This window comes from Hibiscus syriacus, unplaced genomic scaffold (assembly GCF_006381635.1).
Source record: "Hibiscus syriacus cultivar Baekdansim isolate YM2019G1 unplaced genomic scaffold, ASM638163v2 tig00112503_pilon, whole genome shotgun sequence".
Classification (NCBI taxonomy): domain Eukaryota; kingdom Viridiplantae; phylum Streptophyta; class Magnoliopsida; order Malvales; family Malvaceae; genus Hibiscus; species Hibiscus syriacus.
In genome coordinates, this window is record NW_024063349.1 from 986,543 (window position 1) to 1,005,732 (window position 19,190).

Sequence of the window (19,190 nt, forward strand, 5' to 3'; positions counted from 1 at the left end):
TATATATATATATATATATATATATTAATGATGACAAGTTAATATCACTATTAATTTTTTAATGATAAATGATTAAAATATAATCAAAACATAACATTAAATATAATTTAAAAAAATTAATAGTTTGGTGAAAAAATTAAATTGATAATTCAACTATTTATCTTAAAAAAAACCTGAACCAAAACCAAACCCTTACAAAAATAATTTTTCCCTCTTTTCCACCATCTTCACTGAAAGCACTTGAAGACTCGAACCTCCCTCTCTCCTGTGGCTCCATTTTTCACAGTAAAAATCCCATCTTTACTCACTTTCAAAGTTCCATTTTCGATTATTTTATTAAATAATAGATTCGAACATAGTTTAGAAGCTACTGATTCAGATACTGATTATCCTCATTTAACTTTTCTTAATGTCCAGTACCCATTTTTCATCAAGGCCAGTTATCTTCTGGGTTTCTCTCAAATTCCTCAAAATCGCTGAATTTTTAATTTTAATTTTTGGGTTTGGTATGTTTAGGTATGGTAAGTGGTAGTAACCATAACCACCATGAAAATGGGGATAAAAAACCTACTATGGGAGAAGCTTCTAGGTCGTGGGGCACCACTGTCACGGGTCAATCCGTTTCGACCAGTAGTAGTGTTGGCTCTCCCTCCAGCCGGGGCGAGCAAGCTATGGCTACACCAGCTAGTGAGAATACTTTCTTAAGATTGAACCATCTCGAAATTCATGGAGATGATGCTGGATCTCAAGGTGCTATAGGGTGAGTGTTTCTTTCTTTCTATTGACACCCTTTTAGCTTGAATTTTATGATAATTCTGTTTAATGCTTGATTCAATTATTGGGTTTTTGTAAAAAGGGTTAGGGTCTATAGTATATTGAAGTAATCTGTCGAATATTGCTTTCGTTTATACTTGAATTGGTAAATTTCATCACATTATGCTATAATTCAGTATTGTTTGTGTGGTAGACGGCAAAGATTGCTTGAATTGGTGAATGTTAAGATTAATTAGTAGATGCTAGCATTTAGGTTGTCCATGGCACTTTACCTTGGACTACTAACAAAATATTCTGATGTTGCCCGGTCATACTATATTACTATGCTATTATAATGCTAGGGTATTCCGTGAATTTAATTGATTGCGAATTTCACTTGCAGTAGTAAAAAGAAGAAGAGAGGTCAACGTGCAGTGGGAGGCGATAGGAGTGGCAGAGGGCTCCGCCAATTTAGCATGAAAGGTTTTGTTTTCTTTTTTCTATTTCCTTTACCTTTGAAAGCACGCTGATGTTTTTATTTCTTCATATTTCTCATCATAATGTCATTGGTTTCATCCAGTTTGTGAAAAAGTGGAAAGCAAGGGAAGAACCACATACAATGAGGTCAGGTGGTTTCAGAAAGTTATTCTTTTGTTCATGTTTGTTTTTTATATTAAATTTATTAATGGTTAATGCATTAGTGCTTATCACTGCGTTTATATAATCTATATTAGTTTTGGCTAAGTGACCTGAATTTATCTGAATTCATTATTTCTGTTTTGTGACGTGCAAAAACTAAATATTTGTTCTTTGGTACTGCATCAAGGGACTATGTATATTGATTGATGGGTAACCATGATCCAAACTAATTGTGTTTTGATAGTTTCTTACTGCGGGCCAGTGTTGCATGCCATAGCTCTTCATTGCAAGACTATGGCATTAAGATATAGAACTTTTTCAATAGCACCCAAAAATCACCCTGTAGAATGCTCTTAATGCATACATGATACATCAGTGAAGATTAGACCTGGCAAATTGATGTCATGCTGGTTCCTTTCTCGTCAAGCCATTGTTCTATTCTGATTCCATACGATCTATAGTGGCAAGCATACCTCTTGATTAAGTAACTTTTGTCATTTTTAAGCACCAACCAAGCTCCCATTGTGATGCATAATTCGTCTACTCTTTCTAACTTTCAAGCAGAATGGTATTGTCTCTTTACATCATACAGAAATCTGATTCATAAATGCAAGTTTCCCTTATCATGCGATTGAGCTTGCACATGTGCAGGAAGTTGGACCTTTCTTTCATAACATTTCGATGGTTTGGAGAATTACTACTTTGTCTGCTTAAGGGAGTTGCAAGTTTCACTGCTTCTCTCCTGACCTGGCAACAGTCATTGGTTGCTCTATCTTTTGCCTGTTAATTGTTTATTTTACAAGCACATATCTTTATCTGAGAGGAAGTGATTCCAGGTAGCAGATGAACTTGTCGCTGAATTTGCTGATCCTGGCAATAGTGTAGCATCACCGGATCAGGTTTGCAATTGTTTGTTCAAAGCTTTCATCTTTTACCCTAAGAGTATGAAATTAATGATATTGGCCCTCTATTTTTCTTTTAATCTAACAGCAGCATTATGATGAGAAAAACATCCGTCGAAGGGTTTACGATGCCCTGAATGTGCTAATGGCAATGGATATAATATCTAAGGACAAAAAAGAAATACAGTGGAAGGGACTTCCTCGTACTAGCGTTAGTGATATCGAAGAATTAAAGGTAGCAATACAGCTCCATTTTTGTGTCTTTTTATGTGGGTTTGATATGCCATTTTATTAAGGATCTAATATTGAGCTTAACAAGTTCTTCAAATGTAAAAACAGACTGAACGTGTTGGACTGAGAAGTAGGATTGATAAAAAGGCTGCCTATTTGCATGAATTGGAGGAGCAGGTAAGAATAGCCCACGTTTCACATTCCACATGTTTGTAAAATTGCTTTCTGCATGCAATTAGGTTTAGAGTTCTATTTTTTTCTATTCATCATGTACTTGTTTTGCTTCTCAGTTTGTAGGTCTTCAGAATTTGATACAACGAAATGAGCAACTGTACAGCTCAGGGAATGCTCCCAGCGGGGGTGTGGCCTTACCTTTTATACTGGTGCAGGTTCGTTATCTTCTCAAGGAATTAAAAAAAGGAAGTTAATTAGAACCTTTAGTGATCGGCTTATATGCTATCATGTGGAATCAACATACTCAACAGATACAAAGTGCTTTTTTTAGTTATTTGGAATCTTCCATTAATCGTATGACGTCCTAATTCTCTTCTCTTGTCATCTTAATATTGTAGACACACCCTCATGCAACTGTTGAGGTTGAAATTTCGGAAGATATGCAGCTGGTGCATTTTGACTTTAATAGGTAAGATTTTTTAGCAATAATCATAACTTAGCAACATCCAACAGCATTTGGTGGGAATTTTGAGTGATTACCGTATAGAGTAGGACATCTCATGTTTTGATGATAAACCGCGGAATGCCAAATACAGGGAAAGGACGTAGTCTGGGTACAGGGGTAAATTCTACAGTTTGATAGCAGCCTATTGACCAAATGCTAAAATAATCTTTTTGATTCTTTGCTTACCTTATTTTTCTTCCTTTTCATACTTATTGATATTCTATTTTACAGCACTCCATTTGAGCTCCATGATGATAATTATGTTCTCAAGGCGATGAAATTCTGCGAGAGAACACAGAATGATGAAAAGACACACAATTTTTCTGCAGATGGTGAAGGTTCTAGCATGTCTGCAATGTACAAACAACAGATCCTTCCTCCCCCAAGGACAAGCACACTGGGTAGGCTTCCTATATCCCCGCCTCTTCCCGGAATACTGAAAGCACATGTTAAGCATGAACATTGATAATTCGGTTTCATGTTAAACACCAAGAGCGATTTATTTGTACATTGTGTAAAGTAATTTGCCAGGAAAGTGGTGTGTAAGATCATCGTCACCAAGAGCGGTCTATATGCTAACCCCACGATATGCCCTAGTAGCGTCCTTGCTTCAAGGGGCATCTTTCCCGGCAAGTCTTGAGCTTTTACAGCTTCATAATTTGCTCATGTATTTGTTTTATTCTATCTCTCCTCTTTTTATCCCCCCCTATGTAGCAGAAATCAGCTTTATTTGTATTAGACTATAGAGAGATTGTAACACCTCAATTTAGGGGCTAAATATTAAGAAATTATAAAGTGGCAGATTTAATTGGTATTTTGAAAGAAACAGTGGGTTAAATTATAAGATTTCAAAGTTGACAGACCGTTATAAGAAGTGAAGGAAGTTCAGTGGCTAAACTTTTGGTTTAACCATTTTTATTTATGAGATGATATATACCCTTATTCCCGTATGTTTCTGATTTTTTTTTTCATATTTTTCTCTTCATCAACCCCTCTTTAAACTCCGATCTACTCGTCGTCTGACCTCCGATCGACGAGTCGAAACCACCATCGTGTTCGTTGTCGAGCGAGAAACAAAACCCTTCAAACTTTTTGTCGTGAATTGTCGCCGTTCGTCGTTAATTTCAATCGGAAGTATCGTCGGTAATAACTCAATTTTAATTGGTTTTTCGTTGATTCACGACGATCCGATGATCCGTTTACGACACCTCTCGCACCATCGTGTTCCTTGCATCATTACGAGTTTGCCGGTGTCATCCTTGGTCTCCGTCGACGGCGGCGCGTGAGGAGGTGAAGTGGTCAAAGTTTACGATTTGTTGAAATCGAGCTCTCCGCCGTTCAAAATTGTGAACTGAGCTTTGTAAGTATCTCGAAATCGCTCAAAATAATTTTTAGAATTTTTTCCGAAAATTTAGCACATGCGCCCCCACGCGCCGCCACTGCGCGTGGGGAACGAAAAAGTGATTGGTTTGACCGGTTTTGGAATTGTTTTGACCGGTCACAACCCGACCCGACCCGACCCGTTGACATGACCCATTGACCCGACCCGACCCGTTGACCCGACCCGTTAACCGTTGATCGACGTTGACCACTGTTGACCAAAACTTTGACTAGCTTTGACCGGGCATTAAACGACCTTTGACTTTGACCGAGTATACCTATCCTGACATTTTTCTACGTTCTAAATCCGATTCCTCTGTCCGTTTTTCGAAATTCGAACCCGAAGGCCTCAAAATTGCTGGTCAAATCCGTTGACTTTGATTTTGACCGAAAATTCCAAATTTCCGAAAAGTCATATTTTATGCTTTCGACGTCCTGAATTTGAATCCGAAGTCCGTTTCGCCAAATTCGAACCCGGTAAGCTGTTTTTCACTGATTTATCACCTGATTTGATCCGTTTATCGCAATTAAGCTTCGTTTCTAATATAATTTATGTTGATATGTATCTGAGGAATTATTGGAAGTTGAATTTATGATCAAAGGCGTTCAAATGAAATTTTTATGGTCGATTAGTATTGTACGGAAATCGAGGTAATACTTTACTACCTCTTTATGCTTTATAGAACATGCTGGTATTGGTAAATGCATGAATGAAAATGTTTGGTCTCATATGTGTAATTAATGAAGATCTACATTTGATACGAATACGGTAGCAAGTAGGTAACTGAATATGGCTCAGATGACTATTTTAAGAGATTGAGGAATTGTTAGAATTAAATTACAAGTTTGTTATTGGTGATAAAGAAATCAACCCTGAATTTGTAACTTATATTTTATATCATCAAAGGTTAAATGTTAAAGGTACTTGGATGAGAAATTATGCGAATACTCCGATAGGGTAAAATTACAAAAATACCCTTAAGTTGTAAGATGTCAAAAATTGTCCCTGGAAGTTGATTAGAAACTCTGAAAGGATATATTGATATGATATAATTACAGATGTGCATAAGAAATAATAGTTTTGTTTATAAAATTCGGATAACGGGTTTTAACGCCAAAAACGGTTTGTGCAAGATACTAAAAGTTTATTAAGGAATAATTTCAAGATCGGAGAATGTTAAGGAAAGCAATTGACCATAGGAACTTTAAATTATAATTATTTTCGTTAAGAGTTAATATCGAAGTTATCTGGTTAAGAAATTACGGAAATGCTCTTGAGATGTAAAATAGTCCGAGTTGACCCTGAATTAGAAAGTACTTTAAGGATTTGTACTTGATTTGATTAAGTACGAATTTGATTGTTAAGATCCTGACTTACTGTAGAAAAATTCTTGATATTTCGTGGGTGAAAATATGAGAAGGCACTTGACCCGAAAATATCCGGGTTATGAGTAAATACTTGAAGAATAATTTATTGGGGGTATTATGCTATCAGAATTGTTCGAAAGAACTGAAATAAATGATAAGATTGAATTTAATAGTAAGATCAGACGTAATAAAAGGATTAAAATACACTGAATATGTAAAATGACCAAAATACCCCTGTAATAGAAATGTCCCAAGAATATCACCAAGCTCAGGAATGATTGGATATACTCGAGCTCTAAAATGAATGGAATAAAACTGAACATCAAAATTACCAAAATACCCTTATGGCCTATATTAAGTAAATGTCTTGGATTAATTAAGGAATCTAAATAAGCATAGGTGTTTTATTATCTTTAGAAGTTATGGAATAACTTAAGTGAGTAGATCAACCCTAAAGCTATATCAATACCTAAACGACATAGATGTTACTTGAATGTGTGTTCGTCTTCTCAAGTTTGGCTCGATGATAAATTTTGGAAGTATTCAGCTCAGCTCAACTCTAGATAGCATTCAGTAATAAGAATTGGACATTTGTTCGACAAATCAACCAAGAAGACCAAATTGAATGGAACGGAAGTACAATATGTATCTGAAATTCAGGAACGTTTGAATTACTCTGGAAAATCCCGAAGTAACTGGAATATACTTGAATGCTAAATGAATTAAGTAACCTAAATGACTAAGGATTAAGTAAGTGATTAGGATAAGCTTGGAAATTCGGATGAACTTACATGATGTATCATCCCTATGGATTATGAACCATAAATCAAGTACGTCAATATTTCATGGTATCGTGGAAGCATGAAAAGGAAATAAAGACCATTAGGATATCTGTTCGTCTCCTTAAGATATGTCCAGTGATGACTCAAAAGTTGATTTATGGACAATAATTGTTGGTATTAAAGAGTGAATACCTGGTAGGACAACGAATGGACCGATCAACATGCATTAGTTTTGGGAGTTGTTAAACTTGAGTTATTTCAATAATACGATAAATCAACGCCGACTGTAAATGTACTGAATCTTCATTTCTTCCTTATCAACTCAAGTTATATTCTGAATAACTGATGATTCCGTTAGTTATTGAACTATTCCTATAGTGGTTCTAAATTCCGACATTCTATCGGTAAACTGAAGATCATTGTTTCTCTGCCCAACAAGATTATTCAGTATCTCTGAAGAATATCTGATAAATATTTTGATCCTCTAGTGTGTTCCACATGTACTACATGACAGTTTTATATGTTTCAAATGAGTTTAACGAAAGTATTGATTTACTGGTTTATGAACCATGGCAACATGGTATGTGATCTCCGATTACGGTTTTCATCGAAAAGTATGAATTGTTCATGATTTATGAAATAATGGAATTTAATGGTTTATGATTTATGGTTAACTGAAATGTGTTATTTGGTTTCCTGTTTTCACTGGAAAATATGAATTGTTCCTGATTTATGGAATCATGGAATTTACTTGGTGTGTAGGTGGGTGTAAGGTTCTGTGGAACCTACACATTATGGAGTGTTGGTTGGAGGGAATAATATATTTTTTTATAAACGTTTTATGAGAGGGTGTTGTTGGAGGAAGTTACTGTTACAACAGACTTCTCTGCTTTGTGCTCAGGGTAAGTCCTTACTTGGTATGTAGGTGGGTGTATGGTTATGGGAAACCTATACATTATGGAGTGTTTGGTTGGAGGGATTAATATGGTTCTTGAATAAAAATATGTTTTTAAACTACTATTGTTTAAAAGAAAAGATATGTATCTCTTCACTGGTTTTATGGGAACACACTAGATAACCTATTCTGATCTCCTGAACTTAGTCTTTTGAAATACTTATCTGAATTGAAAGCCCATTGTCCGTTATCATCTGAAACATCAGTAGGATCTCCAATCAGCATAAATATCTGTAGATGTTCGGAAATAATAAGAAAATATATGTTTATCTGTATCTGCATGTTCATCAGCATCATCTGGTAGTTCTGTATTACTGAGCTTTTCGAAGCTACTCATTACTCAACATTGCAGGTTAAAAGAATTGTACCAGTGCAGCTATCGACTTCAGTAAGAGAGTTTTTCCGGCGTTGCTTGCTGAGTATGGTACATGTGATTAGGGGGCATGTAATTGTAATTTGTTTTACATGAGTCTGAAAATCTATTTTATTTCTTCATACTGATAAATCATTTTAAAGTTACATGTTTTAATAAAAGTTTTAAAATTTTCTACTATTTTTACAGTGGGTCGCTCCAGTGGCCCTAATGTGACACTCCAGATCGGATCGGGTTATCCGTATCGGTCTGAGGGGGTTACAGAGATTGTTCTCTGCATAAAGAATCTCCATATAGAATGAACTAGTTTCTAAAATTCTTTTTATTTTGCTATATTATTTTGTTGTGAATTTCAAGTACTTAATCCAAAACTTGCTAATTTATTGTAATAAGGCACATATGTGGTCCATGATTTCCTAGTAAAGTAGGATTGAAAATTCAGGAGAATAAAATATTAATAGAAATATTTCTTAAATGATATTTATTTCAGCTATTTAGCAGAGAAGGATCATAAAGAGTTTGATTCGAAATTCGAAATTTGTTGACTTTAGTTTTTATTTGTTCATATTATTGAGCTTTCAATTGATTCAACGTTAATATTAAATTTTAATTTCAATTTCAATTATATTATTGGATTGTTAATTTAACAAGGGTACAATGACATGAATGTTAAACAAAACAACGTGATTATTCTGATGTCCAAAACAATATTATTTTATTAGAGGACTAGGCCAAAGGTTCTTAAGAAGAAAAGGTCGACACCTAATTATTATACCAACTTAAAATTTGGGTACGATTTTAACTAAAATAATATATATGTTAAATTGTAGTTGAAATTAATTTAATTTATTAATGATATAACTTTATAATATTTATAATTTAATTTTATAAATTAATTGATTTTATAAATAATATTTATAATGTATTTTAAAAATAAAAGTTCATTCATAATATAATATTTGTATATATTGATTTTATAAATATCATAACAAATTTATATATAATGTTTTTCATGGTGATTTTCTTATAAAGGATTTCTGTATAAATATTTGCTCTTTCGATCACAAACCACGAAAGCAAACTTCACAAAAGGAGGGAAAATTGATTTTTTTTCAATGAATTTTGATTGAATATATTTTAGGTTTATTTGGTTTCTTCGATCTTTGTTTCTTAATGAATTTAAAAAAATATTATTAGGTTTATTTTATTATACATTTATATATCGAGTGTTTAAGAAACTGAAGATCGTTTCAATTTAGAAGGTGAGTTATTTGCTTATTGCATCATAAATTTCTGATTTTTTTTTGTTCTTAAATTGTTGGGTTTCTTCATTTTTATGTTATTTTTATTAAATTATGAGACGTGTCAACTTTTAAATTAGTGAATTTTCATTTCATTTGTGGTTTGGGTCGAATCTGGTTTGAGTTTTTTCTTTTTTATTCAGAAGTTTAAATAAAAAATTTAAGGATTTTGATTTAGTTTATATTTCTTATAAAAGTCATGCATATTTAGAAATTAATATATATTTATATTGTAAATAGTATTTTTTTTATAGAGGTGGCTGAACTTGAACAGGTTGGATTGCCCTAGTTGAGGGATTTTGACGTCGGATTAAGCCCTTGCAAGGGGGGGAGTGGCTTTGGCATATCCTTCGTCTATACGTGCTGATCAATTACTAGACATCAAAAGTGGTCCTATATTTTTTGGAATTTATAAAGGGAAAAATCCAAGAGATCCTTCCAGATTTGTATCTTGTATGTATGCATCACACTCTAATTATTCAAGTATGGGAAGCAAAGCATCATATTCAACAAGTATGAGAATCGAATGTTACTCCAAAAAACCACCACTTTTAACCCTAAAAACTCAACGGCGTCCCTACTGACCACCAAGGGTCGGTGGCGAGTGATTATTATCAGGTCAGGTGGTGAAACAGACGCATGCATGGTCCAGAAGCAGCGTCACTAATTGGCTCGTTTCTATAAAGTCCCACGTGCTTTACCCTTACATAATCACATGGATCACAGTCTACTTAGCATTTCTCCAAGTAGGAGCTAGTTCATTCAAACTCGTGCTATTATTTCTTTGCTTTGCTCGTTGATCTTCTAGCAGGAGCTGGTCTTCATAATTATATCCAAAAGGCTTTCATTTATCTGCTTTTGCACCTGCACCTCCCCTAGGCTTCGGATCTCCATGGAATGGTACCATTTGGTGACATTTTTTTGTTGGTTGGGCGGAGAGTTAGGTGCTGGTGCAGACAAATGGCCTCTTGGTCCTTGGTTTCAGTACTTTGATGCACATTCAAGTTACCTTGATTTACCATATACATGTTCCCCATATGAGGTAAGTTTATTGTCTATATACATATTGTATATATGTATGTATTGAAGGAGGATTTTATTCTTTAAGTACTGCTCATTGCATATGGATGTATGTATGTGACAAACGTCGTAATTGTCAAATAAATAAACTTAATTATCAATTTAAATAAATAAAATAAATAAAACAATATAGAGAAATAGGGTCGATCCACGGGGACTAATGAATTTCTAATTAAATCTGATTTGATCTCTAACCAGAAAATCTGCAAAACAAAATAAAAAGGGGGTTTATCGAATTTAATTGAATAAACTAAAATTAAATAAAAATAACAAATCAATAAAAATAAAAAAATTGAAAGAGATAATGATAGGAGATAGCCTCTAGCTCCACCTTGACTCGACTCACCTCAATTTAATTCTTGTTTGGATTTAACTTCGACTATCGATGTTAACGCCAATATCTTCTTCAATGCTGGAAAAGCCCGTGCTAGGATTATACGTCTCAATGAGAATCAAACTCGATCTTGATTTCCCTTATTGAATTGTGGCTAAGTTTGTTCTTAGGGATTTGAATTTGGTACAAGCTGATTCTGATCCCCAACGGTAAATCAAAACAACATTCAAGCCAAGGTGCAATCTTTGAATTAAAAGCGTAAAGAATTTAAAGATTAAGTCGTTTACCTAACATTGTTTGCCGAAAATTAAGAAAGATACCTGAAGGTATGAAGCGCTTTTCAATTCTCACAAGACGGATTGACTCATCACTCAGCTATCGGCTAAAAGATATTTAGCTAAGCACGGATTGAATCATGCTTAGCATTGTGAAAAGAAAATAATGAAAGAAAAGTAAAAAGAGGAAAGAAAAGTAGAACTTCAATAAATAACCAATGAAATATAAATTCCAATATGAGTTCAAAAGTTGAACCTAAGGAGTATTTATAACCCAAAAGTTCTAAGTAAATAAAATGACTAATTCGTAATCAAACTAAAAATCCTACCAAGAGTTCTAATAAAATAGCTAATTCCTAAATAAAATAATTAAACTAAAAATCTTAAATCTAAAAGGTTTATCACAAAAGATAAAAATAAATATTTAAGTCTTATACTTCTGGTTGAATTCTACTTCATCTTATGGATAACCTTAAACTCCAATTAAATATTCAAGACATTGACTGGACCATCGAAATTTGTTACTTTTTGGGCTAATTAATCCAATAAGGCTTCTGTTCAAAATAAATCCAAAATAAAGATAAATTTACAATATCCAATTAAAAAATAAGGAGTAAATAACAATAAATATATGCAATATAAAACACTCATCAGCATGCATGCGGTTGAATTGAAATCTGTACGTAAGGCAACAGTTTTCTTAATTTGCATGTTAGTAATTAAGAGAGAGATTACGAAGAAAAAATCAGTAACACCGAGCGCAACGACAAGTAATGATCGGTAAGGTGGTGGACAGGTGAAAAATGTTGAATGTGGTTAAGAACAAGTCTGAACAAAGGAAAATTGTTGAGCTCTTCTCAATATCATTATTCTTAGTAGAGTTGTTCTTTTGAAAGAAATCAGCTGACCCTATTCCCATATATAATGGGGTGAGGGGAGGTAAGATAATAGGCTACCCCAAAGCCAGGTTGAGTACAATTTAGTAGATCATGGAACTCTAAACTTTGAGACATGTCTACACTACCCTTAGCACTAAATAGTTAGATAAAAGAGTAAGTTTTTTGAAAACATATGTGATGACCTTGTATAGATTATTATATGTATAAATCTTTCATAAATGAGTTTTTAATCTTGTTTGAAGCCTTCAAATTTATAAAACAACAAGAATATCTTCATGTCATTAAAAGATTAAAATACCCTTAAGGTTTAATAAGTGAATTTGGAGCCCTAAGCTTTGGGTAGAAGATCAAAATACCTCTATTACTTATTAGGTGAGCTTAAGGCTCTTATAAATTTTAAAATAATTGAAATACCCTTATATGTTAAAATGATAGAATTACCCTTGAGTATAATAAAAATGACTAAAATATTATTATGTTATGAAAATGACTAAAATCACCCTTAGACTAATAAAGTTGATTATGAGTACTTTATTTGATTCGATAGGTGTGTTTTAATTTGTTTTGATGGTATTTATAATTGTGTGTGAACATTCAGTGATTATTTTATAATGTTAACAACCATGTGTCGTATTGGTGGCATTTCAAACAAATAACAATTCGACCAACTACAATTAACTTAATGTTTGGACCTCGTGGTACGAGACTATTCAAATACCTAAATTTTAATATTTGATCTAGATCGAGGCTATGAGTGTATGAATATTCGATATTTTATCTGGATTAAGACTTTGTGTAAGTGCATATACTCAATATTTTATTTGGATTCAGTCAATGAGAGTGAGTACTCAGCTTCTAATGCGCACATGCACATATTTATCGATTAAAATGCATGCTTCAATGTATGTGTCAAATCATATAATACATTGTTGATATTTCATGTTATGTTTATGTGTTGAGTCAATCGAACTAATGGAATGTTAAAGAGGAGGGTGAATTAGGAATTAAAAGATCTATGGAAGCTTTTTGCAAGAACATAAAAAATTGACACAAATAATTTTAGAGTGGTTCAACTTTCTCAATAAAGTTTACATCCACTACCTTGGCTTTCACACTAAGGATTTCAACAATTTTAGAGTGATTCAACTTTCTCAATAAAGTTTACATACACTACCTTGGCTTCTACACTAAGGATTTCAACAAATTCACTAATTTGTTCAAACCTTTTAGGACAATATATAACCTTACAACACACTTAGACTTATACCCCAAAGTCTCAAGTGTAAAATCCTTCCCGCAAGAAATTACAAATAGCAAACTATGAGAAATCCCTTACAAGAAATGTGTTTGCACAATTCAAAAAAAAAAAACACACACGTAGGAGAATGAAACAAAGAATTACACAAGTGTTATTGAAAACAAAATGAATATTTAAGAATGTTGACTTGATTTTTGACTCTATGTGATTGTTTTTGCTTTCTCGATATCTTGTCTTCACCTATGACTTGAAATCTTGTTTTTATACTCCCTCTATTAATTCTACATGTTTGGGTTATTGTGGGAGTTAATAGAGCTGTTGGAGGTATTTTACCACAATAAATGTTGCCCAAACGCTTGCTTGCAATATCGGTACTCGGTCTTTAGGTATCGGTATTCCCTGCATTAAATATAAAAATATAGTCGTTGGGGGACAGAGGGTATCAATACTATAGTTAAAAGTAGTATCGATATTGAGACTAGTATCGGTACCAAAAGTCTATATTGGATTTTGACATTTTTAAAACAAAAAAGGCTAGTATCAGTACTACTATGCGGGTTATCGATACTACTGTTAAAAGTAGTATCGGTACTGAAATAGTATCGGTACCAAAATAACATTATGTTTTCTCAAACCTACATGCAGTATTGGTACTACTGTGTTATTTTAGGCTTTAGCATCGATATGGTATCGATACTTCATGAGCAGTATCAATACTATTCTTGTAGTATCGATACTACTATGCTTAAAATGAGTTTTTAACTCGATTGAAGTTCGAAACCATTAGGAAAATTATTTCAAAAATATTTCCAGTATATGACTCAATTTTTCAATAGAGTAAGGAGTAAAAAAAATTTGACCTTAAAAACAATTTATATATTCCAAATCGAATCTAATATAATCTTAAAATTTATTAAAAATATTTATCAATTTTTGATATATCAAAATATCAAAATATGTTCAACATTATGCTTAACCTGATAACATTGCTTATTTCATGTTGTATCACTTGAGTGGTATGTATTATTGAGCTTTGTAAGCTAAACTTTCGAAGTTATTTCTATTTGCAAGTATTTAAATCTCAATATTTGCTATTTAAGGTATCAATATCTTTAAGGGAGTTCCATCAATCTATATCTTATAGTATAATAGTTAATTACTTTACTTTAGCATTTATTATTTGTAGGACCCTTGGTGTTTTGTATATGTTATCTCATTTGGTTATTCTTTGTATTTTTGTATAATTGTTTATTCGCGGAATTTCACTTTTGGAAACTATTTTTAATTCGTAAGTTTTATTAATAAATCAGTTTTTTATTTCGTAAATTATTCGAGTTTGAAGAAATTTTGTGAGTTTCTCTGGTGATCCGAATATAATATTTATAGGCTCATAAGATATTTCGGATCAAATTTAGAAGGTTATATATCAACCCTTTTTACAATGCATAACATAAGAATTTTTTTTAAAAAAAATTGTATGTTATTTTGTTTCTCTTAGAAAATATAATAAAATGTTATTTATTCATAAAATTTATATTCAAGATAATAAGTAGTTAATATTGTTCTCTTGAACTAAAGGATCGATCCCTCATATTTAAAAAGCTTGAAAATATTTTGAAATACTAAATTAAGGGCCTGTGAGTTTGGTTTTGACTCGGGTTATAAATAAGTTTTATATTTTTGTAAATTAGTCCCGAATTTTCAAATATGCAATTGAGGATCGATTTTAAGTCAAATGGTTTCGGAATTTCAACAATAGAGTTTTAATGACTTTGATTTCTTAAAACCACTGGAAATTTTAGGTTTCAAAGTAATTATTAAAAATTGTTTAGAGTATTTAATTTAGTTCTTAAAAGACATTTTTGGAATTCACTTGATAATACACCCCGTTTTGCTGAATTTTTTTGTGCTATTTTAAATAGGTATAAACTAATCGGTGAAATGAAAATGTAAATTTAAAACGTTTTCAAATATGGTGTGTAAAATGATATTTTTACCTCTATTTATACGATTAGTTTTTTTATACAAATAGAGCCATTAATTTTATTAAAAAGATGAAATATTCAAAATTACAATAAAATTCATAAACTAAACATATAATTAGAATATTTTTCTATTACCAATAACTCAAGATAATTAGTCACTCAAGATCATAGAAGGATCACACAAAGAAATGTTAAAATTAATCCAAAAACTCGAACAAAAGAAAGATATAAAGAAATCTGACTGCATCGAAAAATGGACTACGACAAATGATTAAACTACTGAAAGACCACCGATAACTGTAAATCAGAATCGAGCGTCGTGAGAAAACTATCTACGAACACAAATCGTGTATCCAAGTCTAATTCGAGGGTCCAGAGTAGGGAAGATCAACATAATAATAAATAAGCATCATCTTAATCAATCGTGGCGATGTCAAATTCAACCATGAAAAAATTAAAAGAACGAAAAAAAGACCAAACGACTGATAAAGAAAATAACACGTACCAAAAGTCAGATGAAAGTGTGTCATAAAGACAGAGAAAAGAGTGATATATAAATATAGAAAAAATAAGGTATACATGTGGTCGACAACCAACACTAAGGTTGATATCGTCGTCTACAAGCGAAAAAGAAAAATAAGGGTGTCGCGACCGTCTTTCGGGTGGGCCTTGGAATTGGGCTTCGACTGGAATTGATTGGGTTAGAGTCGCCACCGACCACTTTAAAATGAATTTAGGTGGGTCGGATACCATCTTACCTGATCTGCGTTGTACCAGAAACATGTCGAGTTCGGGAGTCGGTTACGGTCAAGGAGGATTAGCACCCTTGAACCGCCCTTTCGGTACCAATTAATTTGTTGGTTGCCTTTAATTGCGAATATTAAAAATTTAAATTAAAATTTATAAATCCGATTCGAATTACTTACCCTTTGATCAGTTGGAATTCCGACTGAAAGAATATGTTAGATAAAAATGTTAGATGATAAATAAAAATATCGAGTAAAAATTAACTAAATAATAAGGGGAAAAATAAAATAAATAAAATATAAAAGAAATGAAAAAAAGGCTAAGGTTTGAAATTAAAAAATGTTAGGAAGATAAAATAAAAATTAAAAAAAGTAAATAAATAAATAAAAGGGCCAAAATGAATTAAATTGGACTTTGTGGACTGAAATTGATACTAAAAAATGAACTGCAAAAAAACAAAATTAGAGGGTTAATTCACAAAGTATAAACAGAGACCAAATTGAAAGAAATAAAAAAATAACTCCAAAACTACAAATTAGGAACTCTTAATGACTTGTGTTTAATTAACCCAAAAATTATATTAAACTAAATAAAACCCTTGATTTTCACGTGAATTCATTTGGCCTTTTGTTCTTTTTTTTCATTTTCAGACACCAAATTCTTATCATGAACTTTTGATGGAAATGACGTAAAGCAAAGCAAAAAAAAAAAACTTAGATCACAGTCATACATCTCACTAAAAAGCTAAAATATTTTATGAATTGAAACAACAGCATTGAAGCAGTAAATATAAAAAACAATCCTCCTCAATACAAGCACTCGGTATCAAAGGGCATTACAGGCATTTGTCTATGAGGGGAGATTAGAGAATTACTCAATTATGAAGCAAATAGACAAAGTAATCAATCATCTCCGCTGAGGACCCAACTTTTTTCGACAAGCCGTATAGGACCCGACTCGGCTGCCATTGAAGAATGCTAAAATCTTCAACCCTAAAAGGTTTAGAGGCAGTGAAGCATTTTTCTGGTTTTCCATGGGATTTTGAAGCACCCCTCCTTCCGCGAGCCTCCAAGAGAGCCGAGCCCACCCTCCCATTTTATAATGTGTGCAAGGACTATAAATGGAGAAGAATTGATGGAATCCAGAGTGAAGCGGGAAAAATGGCAGCAGTTTTAGTTAGTGGGGTAGTGGTATAGTTGTGATACGTGGGGTTAAAATGGTTGTTGGGTATTGATTGAGTGAGTGAGGTAACAGTGGGGGTAGTATGGGACCTATAAAAGAAATAATAATAATAATACAATAAATAATACAATAAAATATTTTTATAGACCCGGACAAAAATGGGTGTCTACAGCTGCCCCGCTTTGCACATTTTTGTATTAACAAGAATAGGGCAAAGAAAAAAAACAATCAGTTTTTGTCCGGTTCTCTCAAATGTGATTGGGCTTCCTGGAATTGGGCCTTTGTCTTCTTCTCGGTTTAAAGATTTCGGCTTGAAATTCTTCCAGAAAGTAGTTCCTCTCTGTCATCGAGCTTAATGAAATCAAACTCGTCAGTTAACATATAGCCCTTATCGCCTTGAGCTATGTTGTATGTTTGATTTGCCTCTGAGTTGAATATAATCGAACTCGAAGGTCTTTGGTTGGCAGATAGCCTTTTTTTCCTTGAGCTATGTTGCAAATGATGTGCCTTGGAGCTAAGCGTAGTCGAACTCGAAGGTCTTTGGTTGGCAAATAACCCTTCTTGCCTTGAGCTATGTTGCAAATGAACACGATATCCTTCGTCGTGAAATTGATATCGTGGATGGCCCCTTCGTCGTGAAATTGAGCCTGGAATTGGATATCATTCGTCGTGAAGTTGAAATCCAATCTAAAGGTTAATGTTTCTGGTGAGCATGATTCCCTTCGTCGTGAAGTTGAACCTTGGAGTTGAATATCCTTCATCGTGAAGTTGAAATCCAATATAAATTGTGCTGTTTCGAGTCCAATATCCTTTGCCGTGAAGTTGAAATTGACTCTGAATGAAATTGGAAAGTTTATTGACATACACTCCTTCTTTGAGTTGGATATCCTTCTTCTAGAGATGGATGCTGCTTATGTGTACGATTCCCTTCGTCGTGAAGTTGAAACCGCGGGTGGCCCCTTCCTCGTGAAGTTGAGCCTGGTAATTGGATATTATTCGTCATGAAGTTGAAATCCAAGTATTGTTCCGAGTCCAATATCCTCCGTCGTGAAGTTGAAATTGGCTCTGGAACCAGGAAATTGTTTATTGACAACCAGCCGTCATTTCGTTATGAAGTTGAACTTGTGTTGTCTCGAGTCCAATATCCTTCGCTGTGAAGTTGAAATTGGCTCTGAAATTGGGAAATTGTTTGTTGACAACCAGTGGTCCCTTCGTCGTGAAGTTGAACTTGCGTTGTCTGGAGTCCAATATCCTTCGTCGTGAAGTTGAAATTGGCTCTAAAATTGAGAAGTTGTTTGTTGACAACCAGCGGTCCCTTCGTCGTGAAGTTGAACTTGCATTGTCTGGAGTCCAATATCCTTCGCTGTGAAGTTGAAATTGGCTCTGAAATTGGGAAGTTGTTTATTGACTACCAGCGGTCCCTTCGTCGTGAAGTTGAACTTGCGTTGTCTAGAGTCCAATATCATTCGCTATGAAATTGGGAAGTTGTTTATTGACAACCAGCGGTCCCTTCGTCGTGAAGTTGAACTTGCGTTGTCTTGAGTCCAATATCCTTCGCTGTGAAGTTGAAATTGGCTTTGAAATTGAGAAGTTATTTATTGACAACCAGCGGTCCCTTCGTCGTGAAGTTGAACTTGCATTGTCTGGAGTGGCACGATATCCTCCGTCGTGGAGTTGAAATCGCGGATGGCCCCTTCGTCGTGAAGTTAAGCCTTGACTTGAATATCCTTCGTCGTGAAGTTGAAATCCAAGTATTGTATGTTGCGGGTAAACACAATTCTCTTCGCCGTGAAGTTGAAACCGTGGAGACCCCTTTATTGTGAAGTTTGGCTTCGAGCTAGATATCCTTCGTCGTGAAGTTGAAATCTACTCTCGAGCAAATTATGTCGCTTCGAGTCCAATTTCCTTCGCTGCGAAGTTGAAATTGACTCTAGCTAAAACCTGAAAAAGTTATGCATATATGTGATGAGATGGATGCAATGCTCTTAGGTATGCCTCAAATGCATATGCAACATATGTTATTTTTGGGCACAAGAGAGAAATCTCAATCTCCGGTTGCTTTTATGA

At 33.6% G+C, this 19,190-nt stretch overlaps 1 protein-coding gene across 1 annotated transcript; it reads left to right on the plus strand.

Moving 5' to 3' along the window:
- Window positions 1–200: 200 nt before the first annotated feature.
- On the plus strand, window positions 201–8,400 carry LOC120180994 (transcription factor-like protein DPB). Its single transcript, XM_039186254.1, has 11 exons — window positions 201–285; window positions 517–760; window positions 1,157–1,236; window positions 1,334–1,377; window positions 2,229–2,291; window positions 2,383–2,529; window positions 2,634–2,702; window positions 2,816–2,914; window positions 3,098–3,168; window positions 3,436–3,957; window positions 8,329–8,400. Exons 2-10 carry the CDS (start codon window positions 519–521, stop codon window positions 3,668–3,670), a joined length of 1,050 nt encoding a protein of 349 aa, XP_039042185.1. The 5' UTR covers window positions 201–285; window positions 517–518; the 3' UTR covers window positions 3,671–3,957; window positions 8,329–8,400.
- Window positions 8,401–19,190: the final 10,790 nt, after the last annotated feature.

Excerpts from the sequence above, each read along its gene's own strand:
- LOC120180994 (XM_039186254.1), top strand. The coding sequence starts at position 519 with ATGGTAAGTGGTAGTAACCATAACCACCATGAAAATGGGGATAAAAAA. Across the intron at positions 761-1,156 it reads GGATCTCAAGGTGCTATAGG|TAGTAAAAAGAAGAAGAGAG; the intron begins GTGAGTGTTTCT and ends TTTCACTTGCAG. Across the intron at positions 1,237-1,333 it reads CCGCCAATTTAGCATGAAAG|TTTGTGAAAAAGTGGAAAGC; the intron begins GTTTTGTTTTCT and ends GGTTTCATCCAG.